The 22,748-nt window shown below is 37.0% G+C and overlaps 1 protein-coding gene across 1 annotated transcript in view; it reads right to left on the bottom strand.

Annotated features, from left to right (window-relative positions):
* LOC137669632 (connector enhancer of kinase suppressor of ras 2-like) overlaps positions 1 to 22,748 on the bottom strand; it is a 196,367-nt gene that overhangs the window by 98,709 nt on the left and 74,910 nt on the right. Inside the window, exons 4-5 of the mRNA XM_068411826.1 lie at positions 3,552 to 3,754; positions 2,124 to 2,211 (exon numbers count right to left, since the gene is read on the bottom strand). Of these exons, the coding sequence (XP_068267927.1) occupies positions 2,124 to 2,211; positions 3,552 to 3,754 (291 nt within the window). The remainder of the gene's footprint in view (positions 1 to 2,123; positions 2,212 to 3,551; positions 3,755 to 22,748) is intronic.

The following is a 22,748-nucleotide window of genomic DNA, read 5'->3' as shown; positions in this document are numbered from 1 at the left end:
TTCACCTTGAGTGGCAGCTGTAAGTTATGCACATGAAGCATGTTCATTTTGCACAAAATAAATCTTCAGGTTGAAGACATTCCTCACTCAATGTGCCAAACACATAGCCTTGACCGCTGCTTTCACACTGACTAAATTACATATCTAAAATTTATATCATTCATAAAACAAGGAGTATCTGAAAGGATCTGAGATCGAGGTTTCTATTAGTTATGCATTTCAATTCCTATTTTAGCCTACAGTTAAGACTGCGATTCTGGTTTAGGTGGGACATTTCTGCTTTCACACATTAAGATCAATTTTCCTCAGCTTTAGTAACAGCAAAACGGTCTTTCTATGAATGATTTTGTTTTATCTACTCTTTCTGGTGCGAAGTTTAATATACCATAAAAAGATCTTAATATATAACTATCAAACAACCCAGATCTGACAATAAGGAAAAGACAAAACTTGATTTGTAACTGATCTGAAGAACTAACTAAACATTTTTCATCTTGGTATGTCTTGAAGTTTACGCCAGAAGATAGCTTGTTTTTGAGTTGTCAAAAGGAGGACAGCTTTGGGAGTGGAGTTGAAGAACTGAAAAAAAAGAACCAAACTATTGCTGTCAGAGGAGAACTGAATTTCATCATCCAAAAGCAGTGAAATGAACGACAGAAGTGGAGACAGCAATTCAAAATTATACTGTTTTCACCTAGACCACAGGGAAAAGTCAAACTCATACAAAGTGCAATATCAGCTGAAGGGCAGAATCAGAACCTGAACTTTTTATATGGTAGAGAAGTTCATTTTGCTTAGTCTGTAAATCAAAAATAGCCTAGTGCTATAAACACCTTGTAAGAGAAAGATTAATAAAGAGACATAAATAATTAAATGCCTACATAGGAATTTTTAAACCAAGAACAGAGAAAAAGGATCTTTTTTTTTTTTCCACTGCAAAAATGCATAAAGGACAAAATTTATAAAAGGAATAAAGCTGAATATTATAAATGAAGAATAATAGTACAAAATACAAAGATTCATATTTATCAGCCTTATTTTTTTTTTTTTGCGAGAATTAAAACAAAATTGAAGAGGAAAGAAAAAAAAAAGTTGCAGAATGCTACTGCTCCAGGAAGCCTTTTAAATTAAATGAGTTCTATGATTGGCCTGCTGTGAGGTTACATGGAAAACCGTGCCAGCACAGGCCAGAGGCAGGCAGTGCAGCCCTCTGTATTGTAGGCAGGGCCAGTTTCAGGTGCTTACAAATCTACAGCTTTAGCTAAGCTTTCTTCTTGCTTTCCCTCCTACAGTACTTTCATGTTTCCCTTTTGCTTTACTCCAAGACAGCCCTGCCTGTTCTCTAACCTCTCCACATGTTCCAGCAACACTGTTTTCTCATCAATATTTTTATCTGCTCACAAGAGAAGCTCACTGTAAATATTTCTAAAATTAATTTCACTCAGTCTTTTTGTACCTGTGTGCCACCTCTTGTCTTACTTCAGGGGCAGATACTGTCAGAGACTATTATTATTTGTATATTATGTAGCACTACAGACCAGATAAATTAATTTTATGTAGCTGTGGACTGTACTATATTACAATTAATTAATGTCAGTGATTATAATACTACTACCCTTATTCATTCTTTATTTGATTTGTTTAATGTTACAAATATTTCATGTTAATCACTAAACAACTTTCATGTAACTGGCTCTCCTTTAAGTGAAAAAGCCACAGTACAGGTTCTGGATATATTTGTGTGTATTGTAAGAACTTGTCCCTGAAAGATTTTTGATCATTCATATTTTAATCTGTAATAAACTGTTAGCAGTATTTAAGCCGTTTCCCACTGTGGCTTTGTTTTTCTGTTTAACACTTGCATGGTGGTAGATGACCTGACATGAAATTGTCTACTCAAAAGCAAAGCGGACTATTTTTAACTTCACACTGTCCTTCATTCTATCCAGGCATATGAGGATAACCAAAGTCCCAAAATCTTCCAGAAAGAGACTATGCAAAGAACAGAGAGGTAACGCTACAACAGTTTTTCTGGTGAAGCAAAAGCTTGGCAATGTTCTCACTATTGCAATTTTTAAGCAAGAGTATGACAAGGACTCAGAGCGAAAGACAACCACCCCTACCTGTTGCACAATGGTTGTTAGTTCCAGGCACAGTTGAACAATGTTGTTTTTCAGCAGTGAGTATTCTGTCACGCTGACAAATGGAGACCTGTGACAAAGGAAGGGTAGGTTTATACAGCATTAAGTACTGTAATTCCCGTTTACAATATAAGCAGATATATGTCATATCGAGATCAGTTCTACACCACACAAATGTGAAACACCAAATCACGACAATCTCCAGCAGCAAGTTAAACAACTTTTGTAAAATATGCCTCTGAAACAAGAAACAATGTGAGCAGAAAGGATGTAAACTGGATTTTGGCCAGAACATCAGAAGTTATCATTCTTGTGGAAGTAGAAATAGGAGCTTCCAAATAATTGTAAAGAGTCCAGATTTCCTTTGAATGGCTCATTAAAGAGACAGCATTTCTAGTGTGACATCACTCTTCAGCAGCAGTTAGCACCTTAATTCAGAGAGCAAAGTAATGCTTACTTAGTCACCAACAGCTTCCTGCACATGCGGATTTTCTTCAGGCTTTCTGAATTCTAGCTGAATCTGACCCCATTTGAATTTATAAGAACTGGCAAGGTCATAGCCAGAGAGAATATGGCTGCTGGCATTAGGTTAGGAAGATGTCACCAGGATTGTAGAAACCCTGTAAAGGAGGGTGATTCACTCTCACTGTGATTTCTAAGGTGCCATTTATACACTCAAGAGCGTTCAGATTTAAGATGAAGCTATCCATTGCCATAGCTCCAAAGAAAGAGAAACAAAACATAAATGCTCTGATGCTATTTTGTGTTTTGGTTTCTGTCTTTCCACAGTCAAAATTTTAACTACATTTATTCAGAGAGATACTTTTAATCAAATTCTCAATTCATAAATGAAAAAAAATAAACAGTGGTTGATTGTTGAGCATTAACCAACACCACAACTGTACTTAATACATCAATCCTACTCTTGATAAAAACTTTAATAAAAAAAAATAATTTTCAGACTAAGCAAGTACTAGAATTTATTTTGAATATTCTTCATTGATATGCTCAGCTCCAGCTTTTTGGGGTCTTTTTGATGGCTGAAGGACAGTTCAAACTCCACAATCTTTTCTTCCTTACTCTTCTTTCTGAAATTACTGATGACGTTACCACTTGTGGCAGTGAGGTGTCAACTTGGAATAACACAAAAGTGTTCATTTCGCACAAAATATTATCAGACTGAAAAGAATCTGAAAAAGTAGAGAAAACTTTAACATCTTCCTGACAGAAAAGGGTACTACGTTTTGCGTCCAATATTTGAGAAATTTGCAAAACAAAATTTAGAGCTACAACTCCAGAATTGCCATTTTAATGTTAGAATAAAAGGGTGCAAGAGAAAAAGAAAGAACAAATACAAAACAACTCAAAGAATTATTGTCAGGCATAAAGGATGAAGGAATAGTAAATTACCTGTCCAGCCAGGCTAGTAAGTTCTTGGCAGCACCAATCAGGTCAACTACAGAGGTAAGAAAATCATTTGGCAGTCGCCTGGAGGCCCTGCCATCATAATGGCCACTCCTCCTTCTACCCGTTATAAAGTTCTGAAGATTTTTGGCTGAGGCATTCAGCTTGTGAGATAGAGTTCTCAGGTTTTCGGTCTCCAAACCATAATTCTGAGGGGAAAGAAGATACACAATTAAGTGAAATAGTGTGTTGTCAGCTACATGAACAAAACTATGAGGTTAAACATTCTGAATGGTATTGGCTGAGAGGATAGGATAGACATAGACACCTGGTATTAGACTAAGCAACAGGCCACTTTGTTTAGAACATACAGGATGCATCCATCCTGTTAGCACAACCACTTCTGCTGCCATCAACACTCACACCGCTGAAGTCTCCAAACCCAGTGGTCCAACTACGTCACCGAGGGAAAAGCTAAAAGAATCCCCATGTGCTGGGTCTCAAGGTCTTTCCCATTTTCAAGAAGTGAAGATGAGTCAGTCCACTATCCCCTACTTGCCACGGTTCAAGGTCAACCAGCCCTTTGGTGTATTTGTTACCTCTGAGAGCAGGTCATTAGCAGTCCCGCTGCACTGGATCTCACTCAGAGTTGTGTTAGTCTCTCTACTAACTTGTAGTAACTTAGCCTCAGCAGAACTTCCCTTTCACTTCTGCTGTGAATAAGGTATAAAATTTTATACGGCCTTGGTGACAGGTTTTACAGGAAAATTCCTGCCTGAACCCTGCTATTGTTGGTGAGCAGCTGTCCCACATGTAACGTAATATGGGAACAGTCAAATCAGGTCAGAGCAAAGACGTGGTGCTCCTGTTTCCAATGACTGCGTAGGGAAGAATCTGAGCACAGAGCAGGCATGTAGTAACAGCTGTTAGCAGTTCCAGCCAGTGACAGCGTCTTCATAATTAACAGTTCTTAATGGATTTTCTTCCATTGTTCTAATTCTGATGGGGAGGCGGTTGAATCTAAGTTTTCCACACACAAGTCCCTTTTCCCTTTACCCACATTCCTTCATCCATGTCTCTGGCCTTTTATCACCAATCCAATTCCCCACTTAGACACATATAACAAACACAGATAGCTCATATACATTAAATAATTCACTCAAATTCACATACGAAGTCTCAAACAGACTGAACAGAACCCAGATTTCTTGCTGCCACAACAGGATGTAGCCTATGAAAGAATTTAATGAGCATTTAACAAAATCAACTTTCAGAGTATGAATTGATTGCCCACTATTAATTTCAACTATGTATATGTTACACAGGATCATGAATATCACGTTAATTTTTCTGCCTAAACTTCTTCCTCAAAACAGAATAAAGAACCACAAACACTACAGAATGTATTACTAATAACAAGCTTATGAAATGGGATTGTATGGAAGTCAAGCAAACTACAAACACTTGGTGAAGTTGTTTGGACCACTTACAGCTGGTACTTAGGACCATGCCTTCTCTGCCACCCATTCTCCCTCTCAAAGTTCACTCTGAAAAATAAATCAAGCCCCTGCCTCCAGCTTGGAGGGCAACCTAAAAGGAATGGAAACACTTTGCTATCTTAGTTAGCTCACTGCAAAGAACTTAGATTTTAAAATAATTTTAAATTCTAAGGACAGAATTAATTTCATTGTTATATACATATCATGCCTAGAGCATCACAATCAATGATGTTTGGAAGCATCCAGTTTGAGATTGACTAGTGAAATAAACGAAAGTTACATTGGTTTTGCTACAGATGAGAACAATTCTCTTCATCTTTTTTCCAGAGCAAATACTGTACAGTTAGCAACAGCATCACTAAAGTAAGTTATTCTATTTTGAAAAAGTTTAACACTAAAAAGAAAGTTGTATTTGATATTAGTGTGCTATCTGCTTAATATTTGCAGCTAAACTTTCTTTTATTAAAGCACTGAAGGAATTCCTTCCCCTACTCCATTTTTCTCTCAACTTCTACTTGTAGCAAGATGATGAGTAAGTGGATGTGGATGTATTGGGGTGCCTTTACCAGCTAGTAACCAGCTAGGCAGTGCTCACTTTCCCCTCAGAAAGAGTTTGATTTTGCACACAACACCACATTACAAGGATGATAAACCAGATCCTCCTGTTTTTATTTCTAAGTCCAACCTTGCTTATCCCTGTGGAAACAAGCAGAAAATGTTTCTCCCAATAATTCATCAGTGCATAAAAGCTCTGGAAACCTGTCAGTTTACTTTCAAGACAAGCAGGAAAGGAAACCGTTTGACCAGTGAATCTGTAAGAGCCAGTACACTTCTACCAGAGAGTAAATACCTGAATTTTGAAGAAAGTATGCTAGACACTAGCAAGTGTAATCAACTGGAATGATCTTGCTCAAGTCATTGGAAAACACAGAGAATTGAACAGCAAATATGTTTGAGGAAATCCACCTTGTAAGCAAGTTCCTCGTTTTATCTTAAAGTAATTAATTAATTAACACGCCGATGGCAACCTCAATTAACGTCAATATAAAATTTAAAATATAGCAAAGCATAGATAAAATATATCCATCAAGATAATCAGGAAATGAAAGGAAGTTTTTCAGCACAGTAAAAGTGCTGATGCAAGGTAGCAGTTTAGCTGAGATTTAGCAAGACACAATAAAGGGGAAAAGACAAAAATATTACAAGAATGACAGTGAATCAATATCTCCATAGAACACAGAGACATCGTATTGCTCTAAATTTAAGCTTGCCTCAAACCCAAGATCTTAATTTTTAAATGAAATAACCATAAACAACTATAAATTGGGAAAAAGAGTTAAAAATAATCCTGGAAAGTATCACCTCTGAGCACCTCATCCTAATTTACAGTGCCACAGCTCACCTTGTGTCAGCTGCATACTTTCCCTCTCCACAGCCACCTCCCGCACAACCCGTTTGCCAGGCTGAAGCTCTGGTGCCACCAAGCCCCGCTGTGGCAGCGCATTAGAAAACAGCTGAAGGAAGTGATGGCCCCTTTGGGGCTTCCCTAGTCGGCAACCAAGTTGATGGGATATAAAAGAGATTGTTCCAGAGGAGCAAAGAGCAAACAGGTGGGTACACACGCAAATTTGAACCACGTTGATTATGATTCAGTGAACGTGCTTGAAAACACAGACAGAAGACTTGCAGTTTATGACAATGAGCGAGTAGGTAGGTAGCCTTGTTCTGTGTACATGACACTGCAAGTATCCAGATCTCTTCTAATTCTTGTAGGTATCTCATCTGCATGATGCTAACGGCGACAGTCTCAGACCTGCCAGACTAAATCATTATCACAGCTACCGTATCAGCCTTCAGTTTTCACAGCCATGTATTCTGCTCTCACTGCGTTAAATATGTGCTGTTATTGTGAGACACACCATAGAAATGATGCTCCTGAGCCTGTAAAATTCTGTGTGCTGGCAGGTGATTTCTTTCTTGCACAGTAAATCCTAGACATAATTTCTGGTTTAAAAAGAAAGGGAAAAAAATAAAAAACCTCTAAAAGGGACAAAAGGGTGCCATTAGTATAGGCAGGAGTATTTTTCATACCAAAAATAGGGGAAAAAAACAAGGAAGTTTTGCTCTGTTCCCCACTTTTGCTTCATGATGCTTAAGGTTGTTGCATAGTACTTTTTACCAAATGACTCTGTTAGTGGAAATGGACATACAGGTTTAGAGAATGAATACTGACTATTAAAGCAACCCCAAACGCTGTCTAGAACTAGACAGCCATAGAGTTTGTTGAATTATCATGAAATCTGGCATGAAACTGCTTAGTGAGAATAGAAAGTAGACTGAAGCTGACTACACTCCATTTCAGTAAAACAGGCCTGACAGGTATAGTGCAGAAAGGGTAAGTGCTGGAAGAAAGGGCCAAAGCATGAACACAGGAAGATGTGACTGGTAAATTTATTAAATGTTTACTTAAGCTTCTTCACATAAAAACACTTTTCAAACAGTAAGAAATTCTGTATACGCACTGAGTGCAATATATGGTAGCATTATTACCTTCACACAGAAAAGAGTTACATAGAGATTATCTGATTTGTTCAGTGACAGACTGATTCAGTAGTACGTTTTAGGTCAGAGCTCAGCAATTCCTGATGTCCTATTCAATGACAGGAGCTGGAAAAAGGATTCCAAGAGGTAGAAATTAGATGCAAATGTGGGATCAGAGTCAGACAAGCTTATTACAGAGGAATATCATTAGTAATAATGCAGAGATGAAGCTGTGCTCAAAGCGACACTTGTTAGTGAGGTGTACAACTGACTTGGGTCTAAGGATGTCTGCTCGCTGTCTGTAAAACAGTTTTCAACTCGAGCAATTTCATTCTCTAATTCTCCAATTTTCAAACTATCAGTGAGGATTCCTGCCATCCCCCTAGTTCCCCTCTCCTGTTGATGATGCCTGCTTCCATGTTCCTAGCGATTAGGGTTGTTGTAAGGTGGCAAGAGGGATGCGACAGGACAGATCGCCTCCGGGGCTCTTGCAGTTGCTCTTTTTTTTTTGAAATACAGAAAAACCAGGTGGCTGTTGTCAGAAGTGCTAGAATTCAGAAGACAGGAGAGAATACCAGGTTTTTTGAACAACCTGAAATAGACTGTTGTTTTTACTAATGCAGTGTGGAAGACATGGTTTAAGAGAGAACTTGTTGAATATTCCAAATAGTTAAATATACATACTGGAAATTGAAAAACAGGAAATCTGCATCCAAACAGATATTTCTTCCTTTTTATGTCATAAATCCGAAATGCAGAAATAGCTAAATATACTGTGACAATGAACCCTCTCACTTTGTGTCTGTATCACAATTCCAGCTAAAAACTCTGCTTGTTTTGTACATACATTCTGGTATGAAGTTCCATTTTGAAAAGACAATGGGAAAATTGAGTAATTTTTTTATCCATCTGCCTATAACACCTGTGGTTTTTTTACATATTCATAGAAGCGGAATGAAAAAAAAATCTTCAGTTATGGCTTCGGGTGTTTTCATAACTTATTGCATGTATGTAATAGCATCACAAATCAGTATTTTATGCTAATTAAACTATCTGTGAAAATTTTGGCTACTAAGATAAAACAGTATCTTTTACTATTAAACTATTTACTATTAAGTATCTTTTACTATTGAATTGCCAAATTGTAGCAAACATTAAGATAAAAAATAATAAGACGCATATACTGCTTTTTCTGTAGGTGATATTTGAGAATGTTACAAGTTTCACTGAACTGTAAGATTCAGAGAAAGACAAGTGCGGAGCAGTAGATCTGACTGAGGGGATGAAAGGAAACAACCCTGACTGAAATTCAAGCACCTTGCATGAAATTCACCACATTAAAGTATTTAAAATACCACAACCTAAGTATTGTGCTACACTCCGTTTCTCTGTTTCACGCATAAGCTTAAAGAATCCCCACAACTGATCAGCGACATATTTGTGAATCGCCACAGAGAGACGCTGCCATGCCCTCTTCCCTCAGCACCATTACAGAGTGAGCTGGATTAGGACTTGAGTTTAAAAACTGAACCTTCAGGCATGCCTTCCCCACTACAGTCTGGGTTTTGACCCATTCTCAGATTACACATAAATTGACTTAAAGTTATTGTGGGCTTGCACCACCTGATGCAGCTCTGTGGGGATGTGCTGCCCCTCCTCTGCTGAGGAAGCAGGTCTGGTCCCTTCCAGGCCACCTGCTCGCCCCACCAGCCCTCCTGCTCCCCACGGGCTCGCACCCACGCGCTCTCGGTATGACAGCACGAGACCTCTCCCCACCTGGCTCCCTGGGGTACAGCTGCCGCATGGGGCTCCGAGATGACTAGTAAAGAAAATCACCCAAAGCAGCTCTGAGCTTTTAGAATCTCCGTTGGGAAAACACGACGTGCCAGATGGGATCCCACAACGCCCCGCTGCCTACATCGCTGCGCGTGCTGCTCCTGCAAAGGCCAGAGCTTCGCAGTGAAAATTGTGGTGTTTGTGATAGCATAGAGTCATTTAGCGCTTAATGAATACAACCAGGCAAACACAGCCTGTTTAATAACAGCAAAAATCCAAAATAATCACACACTGATTTTAGCATGAATAGTTCTGAACTTAAACAGAATGAAAACAATCAAATCCAGCTTTTATTTATTTTTTTTTTAAATTCCTTTCTGAAGGTATGTTTTTAAAGGTTAAGAACCTGAGAGAAAACACAGTAGAAACTTTATTCGAAAACACTCATCTCTGTAAACACTTCTTTGATTTCATCAGGTAGATCTGTTAAAATTTTGTGGTGATATTTTTATGATACAACTTAAAACTGAAGTTACTAAAATACCATGAAGTCAAAGTATGTGAGGGATTGAATTTCAGTCAGGCATGTAATTTTTTCCTCTTTAAAAAGAATTTACAAGCTGAATGTCCTTTATATGACTAGCAATTTGAAAGAGATAAAACAGATTTTTCATGTAAATCACAAAGGTACTTCTTTTGAATTTATCTGAACAAGTAAACAAGTTTTACTATAACTTTCAAAATACTAAATTAAAAGTATGTATTAAACCTTGGTTCAACAGAATATGACCCACTTTAAGTATTTATTACAGTTTTCAAAGCGCTAAAATGTCTAGACTGGTATTCTATGTAAACAAAGGTGATGTAAATTGAGCTAAAAGAAAGAATAAATTGTACCTTGTAATTTCAGAATTATATTTGGTAGCGTTAAAGTTCTGCTGGAGTGATATGCAGACAGAAAAAAAAATTACTTGACTTGCATCTGCTCACAATTAGTCCATCCACCAAATCTGTCTCTTCCCAAGCTAAACCTAAGAGCAGCCTTGGATGATGCCTAAAATGTCCTCCATCTAAAACCAGGTAAGAAAATCCATTAGTGATCATACAAATCAGTACAGAAGTTCAGGTCTAGAGACTGGAACCTAAAACTGAACACATCTCCTGAATGCTAAAAGTTGGACAATGACTATAATAACGTGCAAGTTTTCACAACACTTAAAGAAAAGTTAAACAAAATAAATCAAAGAAACAGTGTAAGTTTTATTAAGGAAACTCTGTGTCAGATGTAGTTCATACAATGTCAGACTTGTCATTGCACAGTCGTGTTTTAATTGGGTAATGATCACAATCACACACTGTGAGCAAAGTAGTGAGGCCTCTGAATAAGAGGCAATTGAACCAACATGACCTAATTCTCAGAATGTCTTATCACAAACCCCCACTTCTGCACGGTTTAACTTAGCTGTCTGTAGTAAACGTCTAGTGGAATTACTATTATTATTGGCTGTTCCAGTTACTTTATGGCAAGGAGACACTGTACTGCACACTGAAATATATTAACACACAAAATCATACGCATTTTGATATTAATCAATTTCCCAAGGTACAAAAGCAGCCTAGCTTACTAAATATGCTTTGCTCTGCATTAGGGAAAGCAAAAAATAGAGGGCACATCTGGATATGTGCTATTTAAAATATTTAATAATTTATTTTTATAAAAAATATAAAATCCTAGCTGCTGTTGTTTTGCAAACTATAAATGTATTAAGAAGACACATTCCATCTTAATGGCTGGGAACTGCAGTTCAAATAAAACATTCTCTGAATTTGTTTCAGCTTTTTCTTTAAAAGCTCTTCTCATTCTAAATTAGTAAATTAGCAACACTATATAATAAAAACAATCCTTCTCCCTATCTTTAATAACATTTGCCTATCAGTTTATTATGACAGTTAAACTGCAGTATTATAGCCTAGTTTATGTGCACAGAACATGATATTTCACAAAAATAACAGCATGGAATTTATTACTAACTATGGTAATACTATGCAAATATGCAACATCATAATACAAATTAGAGTATATTATCTGAAACACCTCAATTCTTTCCTGTGTGTAGCTTTCCTCCCCCTTGTGCTCCCTTCCATTATAATTATCCTACCTTTCACAGCAAATTGTGTCACAATTCTTTCTTGTCTCCTGAGTCTATAATTTGGAACTTGTCACAGTGCTTCTAAGCACTTCATATACCTTCCTATTATCTTGTAAATAGATACATTCAGTAGATAGTGCCAAGATTAAATATTTTAACCTTATTTAAAAACTTAACATTTGCATTATATTTTTAACTTCCAGAGGAAGCTTTAGCATTTCCATTTTAATTGATGTCTATAAATGTAATCAAGCATAATTAAGGTGCCTCGAAAAGTAATTTTATTGAAAAAGCCACGTGTTTCTGATTTCAGATAAGAATTAGAACATGATAGTCTTTCCTTTAAAAATTAGAGTCAAAAAGACCATAAAAACAGATTTTGTTTCAGAATATGGTACTTAAATAAATAGCTAAAATTATGTTTAAGTGTTAAGAGAGTTAAATGAGTGGACACCTGGTAAGAGGAACTGAGTTAGAGAAAAGCAGCAGATGAGGTTATATTCCTGCAGATATCTCCCCTCTGAAAACATGAAAAATATATGGCTAGACTGGACCTTGACATGACTATGCAAAAAAGATGATCAAGAGAAGACCACAGACATGGTATGTAGATTTGTTGTTCATGGACCTCAGAAGGGTCACTGATTATGACAAGACTTGACCCACTATATGCCAGGCTAGAACTGCACAGTATACTAGTGTCTATTATGAAACGGTTCGGATAATCAAGAATTAACCCGTGTTCTTATCTCCTGCCTAAACATTTTTAAAGTAGCTTTTATGTTGTAGCTCTTGCTACAGATCTCTGAGCAAACTGTGTAAATCCTTCTTGGCCTGCTTAATCCTAATGAAGTCGATGTGATGTAAATTCTGTAATATCCAAATACTGCCTCTAATTGGGTAAGCTTGAATAAACCAGAACATCTTAATGTTTCTATGTCTGTATACACACCTATATATATGGAGAGAGAGCAAGAATATATTGCTATGTACAAGTATCTAAAACACAAAAAGGTCTGAGAAAATTAAATTCATTACATACAGCACAGACATTTAAAAAGGTCCTACAACATTAAACAACTCCAGTACAGAAGTACCTCTGCCAGGCAAATCGGTGCGAGAAATGTGCATTTTCTTAAAATGCATTTTAAATTGTATCTCGCCATACTATGTGGTCACAGAATGTGATCCAGCACATCATGACACACCATCAATGTAATTTTTCGTTAAGATCCGTAAAAACATGAAATCTGCTATTCAATTATGTAGACTGCTTATTGCCATAATAACGGTCAAGTATAAAGAAAGTGTACTTTTATGCAAATAAAGATGCCTCAGTCACAACATCTGGTCCCAGATGACTTGTGCCACTGGTCTGAGAGACTCTCCACATACAGAAGGTTCACTTTGTAATACATCCATATATGTTTTAAAGATCATGCCACTCTCCCTCAGAGTCTGCTGGCCGTGTTCAAGGAATAGCTTAATTTCATTTTTTCCATGTTTTCTCTGCTTTTTTACTTTTATTTTTTCCACCCCTCGAAGAGATTTTATTTATTTATTTTCTAGCTTCTAAAACATTCTTATATTCTTTTTCAGTTTTAGATTACTCATTCAGCAAGTACTTGATTTTTTTTCCGTTTTTAAATAGTCTTAATACCTATACCTTGCTATCTATCATATATATATATTTATATTTCTGTTTATTAAACAACTACTTAAAATTGTAACCTGGACTGGAGTTATGTAGCTGGACTATAGAACAAGAGTAGGAAGAAATGAGGTTTTAAGATTTTATTAAACAATACGCAGTCAAAACAAACTTTTGTATTTTCTAGATCAAAATATATGATCTAGATACAAGAGATTTGTTATATTGAAATCATCTAAAGATATATTGGGGATCAGCTGGTTTATATATTCTACTTTTTGCTCGTAATCATCTAAAACATTGAAACAGCTATTTGTTTATTTAATGCCCATTCTCACAAAAGCTTTCAAAAAGGAAATTTTTAAAAGAAGGGATTTCCTCTGAAAGGAGATTTCATGTCTCGTTTCAGTTGTGAAGTGGAGCATGGCCATGTACACCTCTGAACCATCAACAGATTTATTTCTGTGGAAGCAATGAACCAGCAGTTTCAGAACCAGGAGCCTGATCCTAACCTTGCTTAAAACAGTACTTTGGTTTATCTGAAAGCAAATGCTTTTACTCCTTTTCCTTTGAATGTCAGCAGCATCCCTCTGAGCTGTTCGTAACTGCTCTCCCACTGTATTTCTAATTCCCATTTTCTGCTCAACTCTATCTTCACAAAGAGTTTAGATCTAAACTCCCTGCAGGTGAACTTGCATTTAAAAAATTTTCTCCATTTCAAAATGCATTGAATGTTTTCTCATATTTTTTGAGCAAAACCTTAAGATTACAGTGGCATGAAATAATGAAACTTTCTCATAAACACACTAACATAAAATGGTGAATGTACCGCACCATCCATACATCCTTTGTGCTCTGTCAGGCTGACAGCTGTGATATTTAATAGCTTTGATGTCAACTCTCAGAAAAAAATACCAGTAGGAAAATAAAGTTGTGGCGGTGCTTCTTTTCTGATACGCACAAAAGCAAGACCTGAGAGGATGAAGGAAGTTAATCTATTTTGTGGCTTCTTTTCACATCACAAGATAAATTGTTTCCAATTACTTTACTTCAGTATTAATTAAGGACTGATTTGCATATGGCTTCAATTAAAAAAACATATGCAAGCCGGACACCTGTGATGCTTGACCTCCTCCATACGTGTATGAAAACAAGCTATGTGGAATATGCTGACTGGGGATACCATGACAAGACCAAAGGATGACCTAAGAGATATTACCTCCAAAAACTTATTAGACCATGATCTGCTCTCTTTTAAAAATGATTACCAAATAGTGCCTGCATTAGTGGTTACCATGCCTGCAGTTGTTGCTCCCCAGGGGGTGCCATGCTGCATGCTGCTGCCAATACGTTATGTCCCTCAGAAATACCTAAATTACATCCATGTTCTTTAGATCTCCTGTTGCAAATCCAGAGAACTCCACTGGCTTTATTTCAAGGACAAAACGTCTCAAGCCTTTACTAGACCTTTCCATTACTCTGATCTTTATTCAGGTACTGCATCCTTCTCAGCAAAATCTAATGAAGCCGTACATGCGTAGAACATTGTTCAATAACCATAAACCTGTGTTATGTGCTGCTAAAACCTTGTGATCAATTAAACTTTGCTATTTATTTCATAATAACCATAGTTTTGTGCAAGAACAAAGTGTCCAATCATAAGAAGTCTAATTTTTTCATTTTTTTTTTAAGTACCTCTTAAAATGAATTATAAGACAGCAATGCAAGATTAGAGAGGGTAAGAGATTCAGTACGTCACACAGAATTAGAATTTTAAACAGTGGTGAATTATTCAAAGTTCAGAGGATGAATGATAAGCTTTGCTTTTGGAAATATAATGTCGACACTGACCATTTCACTTAGGTCAGACATTTAGCTTAGAACTGCAGAATTTGTAGTTCCATGTAAAAATTGTATCGATTCAGGAAAGATATTTTACATAACAAATCTGAGAGAAGCATACAAAAATTAAATTAGTAACAAGATTCTTCTGAATGCACATTAATGAGAACATGAAAAAAGTTCATTTATTTATTTTTATCATCAATTTGCTGAAGGCTGCTCAAGGAACTGACTCAACAACAATTACATGAATATTCATGTGCATATATGTATTTGCATGCATATGAATTTATCTATAACAATAACTGATCACAGATTATCACTCAGCAATTCAGGCAGTTTATAGCAATTGATATTGTAACACAGTGGTGTGAAAAATAACTTACTGTGGAATTTATGAAAGAAATTGCTCCTTGAAAATGAGAAAAGCAATTTTTCAGGTTTTTTTCCATCATAGGGAAAATACCATCACACTTAACTTACACTGACGTACTCCCTGTATTTCCTTTGCACAGAGAGCCTCTATGGTATAGCGCTTGCTACCGGTGCAGTATAACATGCATTGCATCATTCGGTATAGATTTCAAATCAGGATCCTAAATAAAAAAATGAACTATTGCTTTCTGCAAGGGAAAGAAGATTTTGCAAATGAAACACATAAGCAATAAATAAAATTTAATCCTTTCCAGCGAAAAAAATCCACAGCCTTATAAAATAAATTAAAAGCTAATTTAAAATGTTCATAATATTGTTTATACAATTATTTAAAATACCCTATAAGTAGTAGTGCAATTATTTTTCATTAAAAGACTAAGAATTACCAATGTATTTCACATGGACCGTTAGAGAGACAACAATTTATTTGGTGTTTAAGACTTTGAACGCATGAACAAACCAAGAAAATTTCTGTATATCACTGAGCTTTTGGGTTATTTTAAAGAAATTTTATGTTAGTGGAATAATACTTTTTTCATCTAATGGGGAAAAGTTAATCTCTTCCTGCAGCAGTCTGCATTATTCTTCCTTTCTGTTCCAAAAATAGCATGCTGTACCCCCTTTAATCTAATATACCTTCCCCCTACTCTTTAATGCCATTACCTGGGTCTGAATCAATATTCCATTAGCTGGGTTCCATCAATGAACTGCCTTTCACTGCCTGCACACTCTCGGTCCAAGGTTTGCGGTGCTGGCACACCACGAGCACAAGTTACTGCAATGCTGGCAAACCAGTGGTCACGCACAGATATTTATACACGCTGCTTTAAAATTGCAGTGTGAGGAATAACAACTCGTTCGGTGAGCAGTGGTACTGAAAAGGCCCGATTTTCAATGGTCTGTGGCCTCCTCATTCCCACATCCCCCGCTTCACACGACTCCCGTGCAATCTGCAGACAAAGAGGGGCTGTTGACACGAGCTCTGGGTGTCAGGGAGGGCCACAGGGCTTGCGGCAGAGGCCACAGGCACAGAGCTGTCACTGGCCATATGGCCAATGCCTCTCCCTGCAGATCGAGTGCATTTTCTCCCAGAAAGTCACTGGTTTCGGATACACCCCTCTAGCGACCTACTGACTGCCACAGCACTCGCAGGAATCCTTCTGGAAATACCATTCTGTCGAGTTTCGTTAAGATTGGCTAAAACTTTCCAAACTTATTAGAGGTGCTGCAGGGATGAACTGGTGCAGACATGGGCAACGCAATCACAAAAACCTCATCTGCTTTGAGAATTCTCACCTGGATGTTCCTCACACCCAAATAGGTATGGGAATTCAAACAGCTTTGGTAAAGGCTTTTAATAAGGCATGCTAGGTCCAAGTTGTCAACTTCAGCTGGCTGATGGATTTAAATATATATTAAAATGTTTAATACAATAGTATACAATTAAGTGTTGTTACGCAGCAATACACCAAAAACATGCTAGTTTCCGACGGAAAGCATAGAAGCCCTCTGTGCTGCGAGTCATGATTTCAGAAAAACAATAGGTTTTCCTTCCACATACCCTGCTTGAAGTATTATTTCTGTGTTTGCAATAAAAGATCAGAATGGAAAGGACATCACTGACCACTCCAGAATTTAGAACTTAAAACTCCCGTGGTTACTCTTGTACAAAAGGACGGTGTTTTAGTGGCATTTTTACAAAATCACAGCATACTTCACAAGATCTGTCTCTTTATGCTTTACTGAATGGAGCACTAACTGTTCGAAATCTCATGATGAGAACAGGTCAACAATTTCCAGACATGTTTACTGCAACAATGATTTGAAGTCAGCAGTAAGAATTATTTAATATGAAGTATACATCTGTAATGATCTAATGAGTACGTATAACACAGAAGACAACAGCAGATAGAACTGAAAAGTGACCAGTACTGAACACTTCTTTGCCACTGCTAGTTTTGACTTTCTTGTGCATGAAGAATTCAAACAAGAAGGATAAAGACTATCTAAGCCGCTGACATGTGTCTTGTTTTTACAAGTCAGTGCACACAGACGTCTGAGCACAGTAAATTAATCTGGATTTGCATCAACAACCAGTAATTATGTTTTATGTCAGCCAATAAAGAGCAGAATAACGATGAATTCCCACTGTCAGAGCTGCACTATATTCAACCACAGAAAAGTTTTTATCCGTTCCAAAATTTAATGCACCTACCAAAAAATTAACAAAAATTTAGATGTAGTCCACAGCCAAATCTCAAAGCAAGATGTCTGACTAGACTTACACATTTGGCCAGAGCTTCTGCACTGTCCAGCATCAGTGCTATTTCCACAGCTCTCCAAAGCGAGGGTGCTCCCCCAAACACCCTTGTCAAGATTCAGTTATCTAAGCCACTTTTCATAAAAGTTTCACTGTACTTAATTTTGCTGTATATGTTTACAGGAATCCGGTAATTTTGGCTCTAAAGCTCTCAAAATGCCAAATCAATGCCCCCATTTACACAAATGGGAGACGCAGTTGCTTGGTGTTGAGCACTGCATAACATAATACAGTCATGTGAAAAGCACATTTACTAAAGACATCACATTCTGTAGCCTATGGCAGTCTATATAAAAGCAGGGACGTAAAAATAAGAGGCTATGAGAGCTGACCAGTTTTGTACCTGTGGTTTTGTATGACAGCATTGTTACTAGTACAACATAATAAATGTCATTAAAAAAAACAGAGTGATCTAAAAAGTTTAACGTGACTCGCACCAAGTCCCACACTACAGCTTAGAGCTTCATCCCTTCAAGGTGGTCAATGCTTGGCCCTTTTATTCCTGTACTTACAGTCTTGCAAAAAATTAAATGCCCACTTTCATCAAGGCCCTGTGAAAACATAAATGCATTCTCAGCTCAAAGTCCACTACAAATATCATGCAGAAATGGAAAAAGAATGGCATAAAGCACTGTTTTATCTCAGAGATTAATGTTTGTAGTAGCATTGATGAGAATCTCTCACAAGATTTCTTTTTGTGGCAAGCTTTAATCAAACGCACTTTAATGTTATCAAAAGCAATGTAGAAATCTAGCAATACATTTTATCATGAGGTAAGAAATGACACAGGTCACAATTATTACAAGATCTTTCCTTTTAACTCCTTTAGTGTAGAAAGAAAAAGACAGAAAAGAAAATGTAAGTCCTCTGCTGCACAGCTTGTTCATGTGTCAGTAGCAGGCTAGTCCGTACATTTCACATCGATATTCTAGGGGAAGCAATAATTCATACAAATTAATTGGATATGTCAATTTTAATTAGTCCACAAAGGCTAGGTAAGTATCCTTAGGAGACCACAGGGTATCTCCACACTGCTGCAGACAAATCAAGTTTCCAATCTTGGCTAGTCTGTGGCTTGGGGCGCAAGAGAGCTTACTCAGAGCAATTGAGAATATTGGAGCAAGGCAGCAGGGGAACGAGGTTAACAAACAGAAGCTGCCCTTCCTGCTTATTGCTGTCCACTGCTTTTGGCAAGCTGGACTGCTCTGCAGTAAAGGATGCTTTCTGAAACGCCAAGAAATCAAAGTGAAAGAAGCAATAAATATTCGCTTAACACTGTAACATGCAATGTTACGGCAGCTGGTTTCAACAGAAACAACCATGAAGTGAAACGGAGTGTTATTGCATAGGTTTTTCTTTTATCACCGTGCAGGGAAAATGTCCATTCCTTCATCCCTAGTAGCAATTGTGATCACTAGCATCAGCCTTGAAGAAACTGAACATCCAGAAGGGCTGAAATTACAAACAATAACATTGTCTTCCAGATCTAAACCTCAAAAGAAATCTAAATGGTGTCAGAAATGAATGTACCATTAACATCCCCTAAATCAGGGGCAGAAGAATACGCACAAATTATAATGTATACCAACACTATTTGGATTGAATTTCAGCCAGTATTTTCCCTCCTGCCCTGGTCTACAGCATCAGACACGTGCGGTTTTTCAGCACCATATCATTAGCCTACCTATTCATTTGCATAAATTTCTGCTACTGCAGTGGCCTAATAAGTAGCAATACAATTTAATGGTGCACACTGTGGTGTGCTGTTCTCTACCAGTGAGTGACAGTAACTCATAATATGAAAAGGAATGAAACATTCCTTGACAGAATACCACTGAGTTTACCCAGACACATAATCAGACATGGGTACCTCGAAAAATTTTCCTTACTGAACTTTTATACTACCATTAGTGGTACTGCTACAGTATTCCAAAACATCCTTACTGTGCAAACAATAGTCTTGGAAACCACGTGCTACTATGGAACAATTGGTGTAGAGGCAGTGGTCCCCGAAGAGAAACCTGAGAAGACAGCAAGAAAAATTACCCTCTACCTTGTTCTCTCCTTATATCATCTCACCCAGCTGCCTTTACGTCTGGTAAGGGAGCACTGGGTGATGTTGCAGTGGAAGAATTCCATTTGTACTCGGTAGTCAACACAAATAATATGTAATTACATTCAATGCTCCTTTTTCAGCATACCAGCTTAGCAAGACCTTGAATTTCTTACTTCTTACTAGTGAGGCAAAACTATTACGCATGCGCATGTGTAAAATACCTGTGCACAAAAGTACTTTAGGCTACTGTGAACTGTTTGTACAAGGGTAATTATCTTCCTCCCATGTCCTGATCCTAAAATAGATTTTAAAATGCAAAAATTGGCAACAGACTTTAAAATTAGAAAAAAACAACAGACAACCCTTAAAATAATTTATTTTTCCAAACTGCATGATTTAAAAGGCTAAAAAAGAATGAAGCAGCTAATTAGACTAAGCAAATGATGACACATCCTTTCTAATATGTAGAATAATTAACTAACCCATTCAATAGTATTAATTCAATGGTTTGGCACAGCATAATAAGTAGCACTGGACTGCCAAAAGTTGAACTTCTTTTCCAATTGAGATTAATAAAGCCTCTGGATGCATAAAAGTTTGTATAGACAAAAATAATGTATGTGCCAGGTTCCTCAGTATACTGAGGAGATGGAATATCTCTTCATCTCTCACTAAGAGAGATGGTATTCCATTTCAAAGATTTATTTCCATCTGTTTAAGCATCTATATATATAAAATTAAGATTTTAGTCTAGAATAATAACCTCTGAAATATGGGGGGAAAATAAGTATCTGACATATTGAATGACTTGTTAAGAAATGAAATTTTATTACATATCAGGTAAAGTACGAAAAAACACTTCCCAATATACTCACACTATTGACAAATCAAAAAGTGTATCAGCAGAATGAAAGATGAAAGGGATCCAAGAGAGATCATTGTAGGTATGGCCATTAAAAAGTAATGTTAATTTAAGCAAAACTTGAATAATTTTAATTCAGGAGAAACAACCTTATCAATAGATACAGAGACAGCTATGAAAGCCTGGCTGCTTCATCCTCAGCGTGACATACTTCAAAATAAATTGTTGCAAACCGCTTTCCATCTGACCAACAACATGCTGTTACTGTTGCGATTTTGTTAAAGTGATGCCTAATAAAGGAATATGTTAGAAAAAAGTTAGGAAACAAAAGCATATTCATTTGGTAGCTACTTCCCATACGTTGCTTTAGAGAGAGTAGTAAACACGCAAACAAATTAAATTCACATCAGTTGTTATAAACACGTTGACCCACAGGTGATTTTATTTTGCCTTCTAGCAGAAAAACTATCATCCCTGGACTGTTAGCTTTTGCAGTAACTGCAAAGAGAAATTTTCAAATCTTTCTTTCTTGTTGAATGCTATCACAGCACAGTGCCCAATTTCACTAGCTGAATACCTATGAATTAACGGTACTTCCAATTACTTCAGATACAATCTATATTTGAGCACGCTTTTCATTTTACATTCATTTTTCTTCCATTCATTATCAAAGTCTTTCTTCCCACTAGACTGTTTATATTTTAATTTGTGCAGACTTTAACAATATACTGACTTCAATACTGGCCTAATTAAATTAAATTTACTTGCATAGATTTGAACAGCAACCCATGTTGACCTCAAAAGTACTCCTTCTTCTTCTTTCCAATATATTTTTCTGTCTGTCAGAGAATTATTTTCCCCAGGTCCTACTATTTCTTCAGAGTCAGCCTTTGTGCAACTAGTCCTCCAATACACCCAGATTAGTATTTCAGCTTTAATAAAATTACAGTCCAAATCCTAAATGGCCTGCACTTTTTAGTCCATAGCTTTTTTTTTAGGTCACTTCAAACAAATAATTGCAGAGCAGCTTCTGACCACACTAGTAAGAAAGGACTTTGATGATTAAGATAGGATTTTTTCCCCACAGCCATCATTCCCAATTTTCTTCATAATTAAAACACAACTCAAAAATGTCTTTCTAGAATTGGCAAAGGATTGAAGCTGAAAGTATGGCTTACCTATGACTTTTCCTTTCATAGCACATAAATTCAACCCTGAGCAATCCCAAGAGAGTGCCAGTACTTTCTTTCCTACACTGAAAGATACCCTCAACCTTTTGCACTTCAATTTTACCCTTTCAAAAACCAGATTATTCTAACATTTTAAATTATTTCATTTTTAAGGTAAAATACATATACGTCCATATCACCATTTTGCCACTTGTGTTATGCACGAGTGTATCAAATACTTTTGTTTTTCCCTGTTTACATTTCTTGCATCTCCTTTCCTGCTGCAGGTCGTCTTCTTCCAGTGTACAACCTTTTCTAGATAGGGTTCTCATACATAATGCCTAGTTAAAGCAAGCTCTGAATTCAGCCTTCTTTCAAAAGAAAAATTATGATCTGTGATTGTACATATTAGTAATATCTCTTCTGGTTTTGTTCAGAAATGACATGGTGGTTTGAATCCATTAACCAAGGCATAAAATTAGGTGGTTTTTCTTCATGTTTATTTGTGAAAAGTGGATATAAAATCATATTGAGTGCAAATGCATAATAGTAAACCTCCCCTGCCTTTAATAGCTTGTATTTGAGTCTAGCTAAGAGTTGGTTTAGGACAGGGGAGAAAAAACACAGGAGGTGCCTCTGTTATTTTTTGTTTTCTCTTGCACTTAGAACCCTCATATGGGTCAGCCTTTAGTTATGTGTATGCTGTGTAATGGTTTGCATCACTATGATAGAAGCAGAGGCGTTGCTCTTTGATGTGTGACCCCGTCAAACAACTACTTCCCACCCCGCCAAAAGCCGGTGGGCTGATGGCCAGGCCCTTGGGGAGCACATATGGAAAATACGGCATCACAACGTGCACTTTTCAGCCTGTTCCAAGAGCTTGAGCTAAGACAGTCAAATTT

This window comes from Nyctibius grandis, chromosome 13 (assembly GCF_013368605.1).
Source record: "Nyctibius grandis isolate bNycGra1 chromosome 13, bNycGra1.pri, whole genome shotgun sequence".
In the NCBI taxonomy this organism is placed as follows: domain Eukaryota; kingdom Metazoa; phylum Chordata; class Aves; order Nyctibiiformes; family Nyctibiidae; genus Nyctibius; species Nyctibius grandis.
The sequence above is the reverse complement of the archived record's forward strand: the minus strand, read 5'-3'. Positions and strand labels throughout refer to the sequence as shown.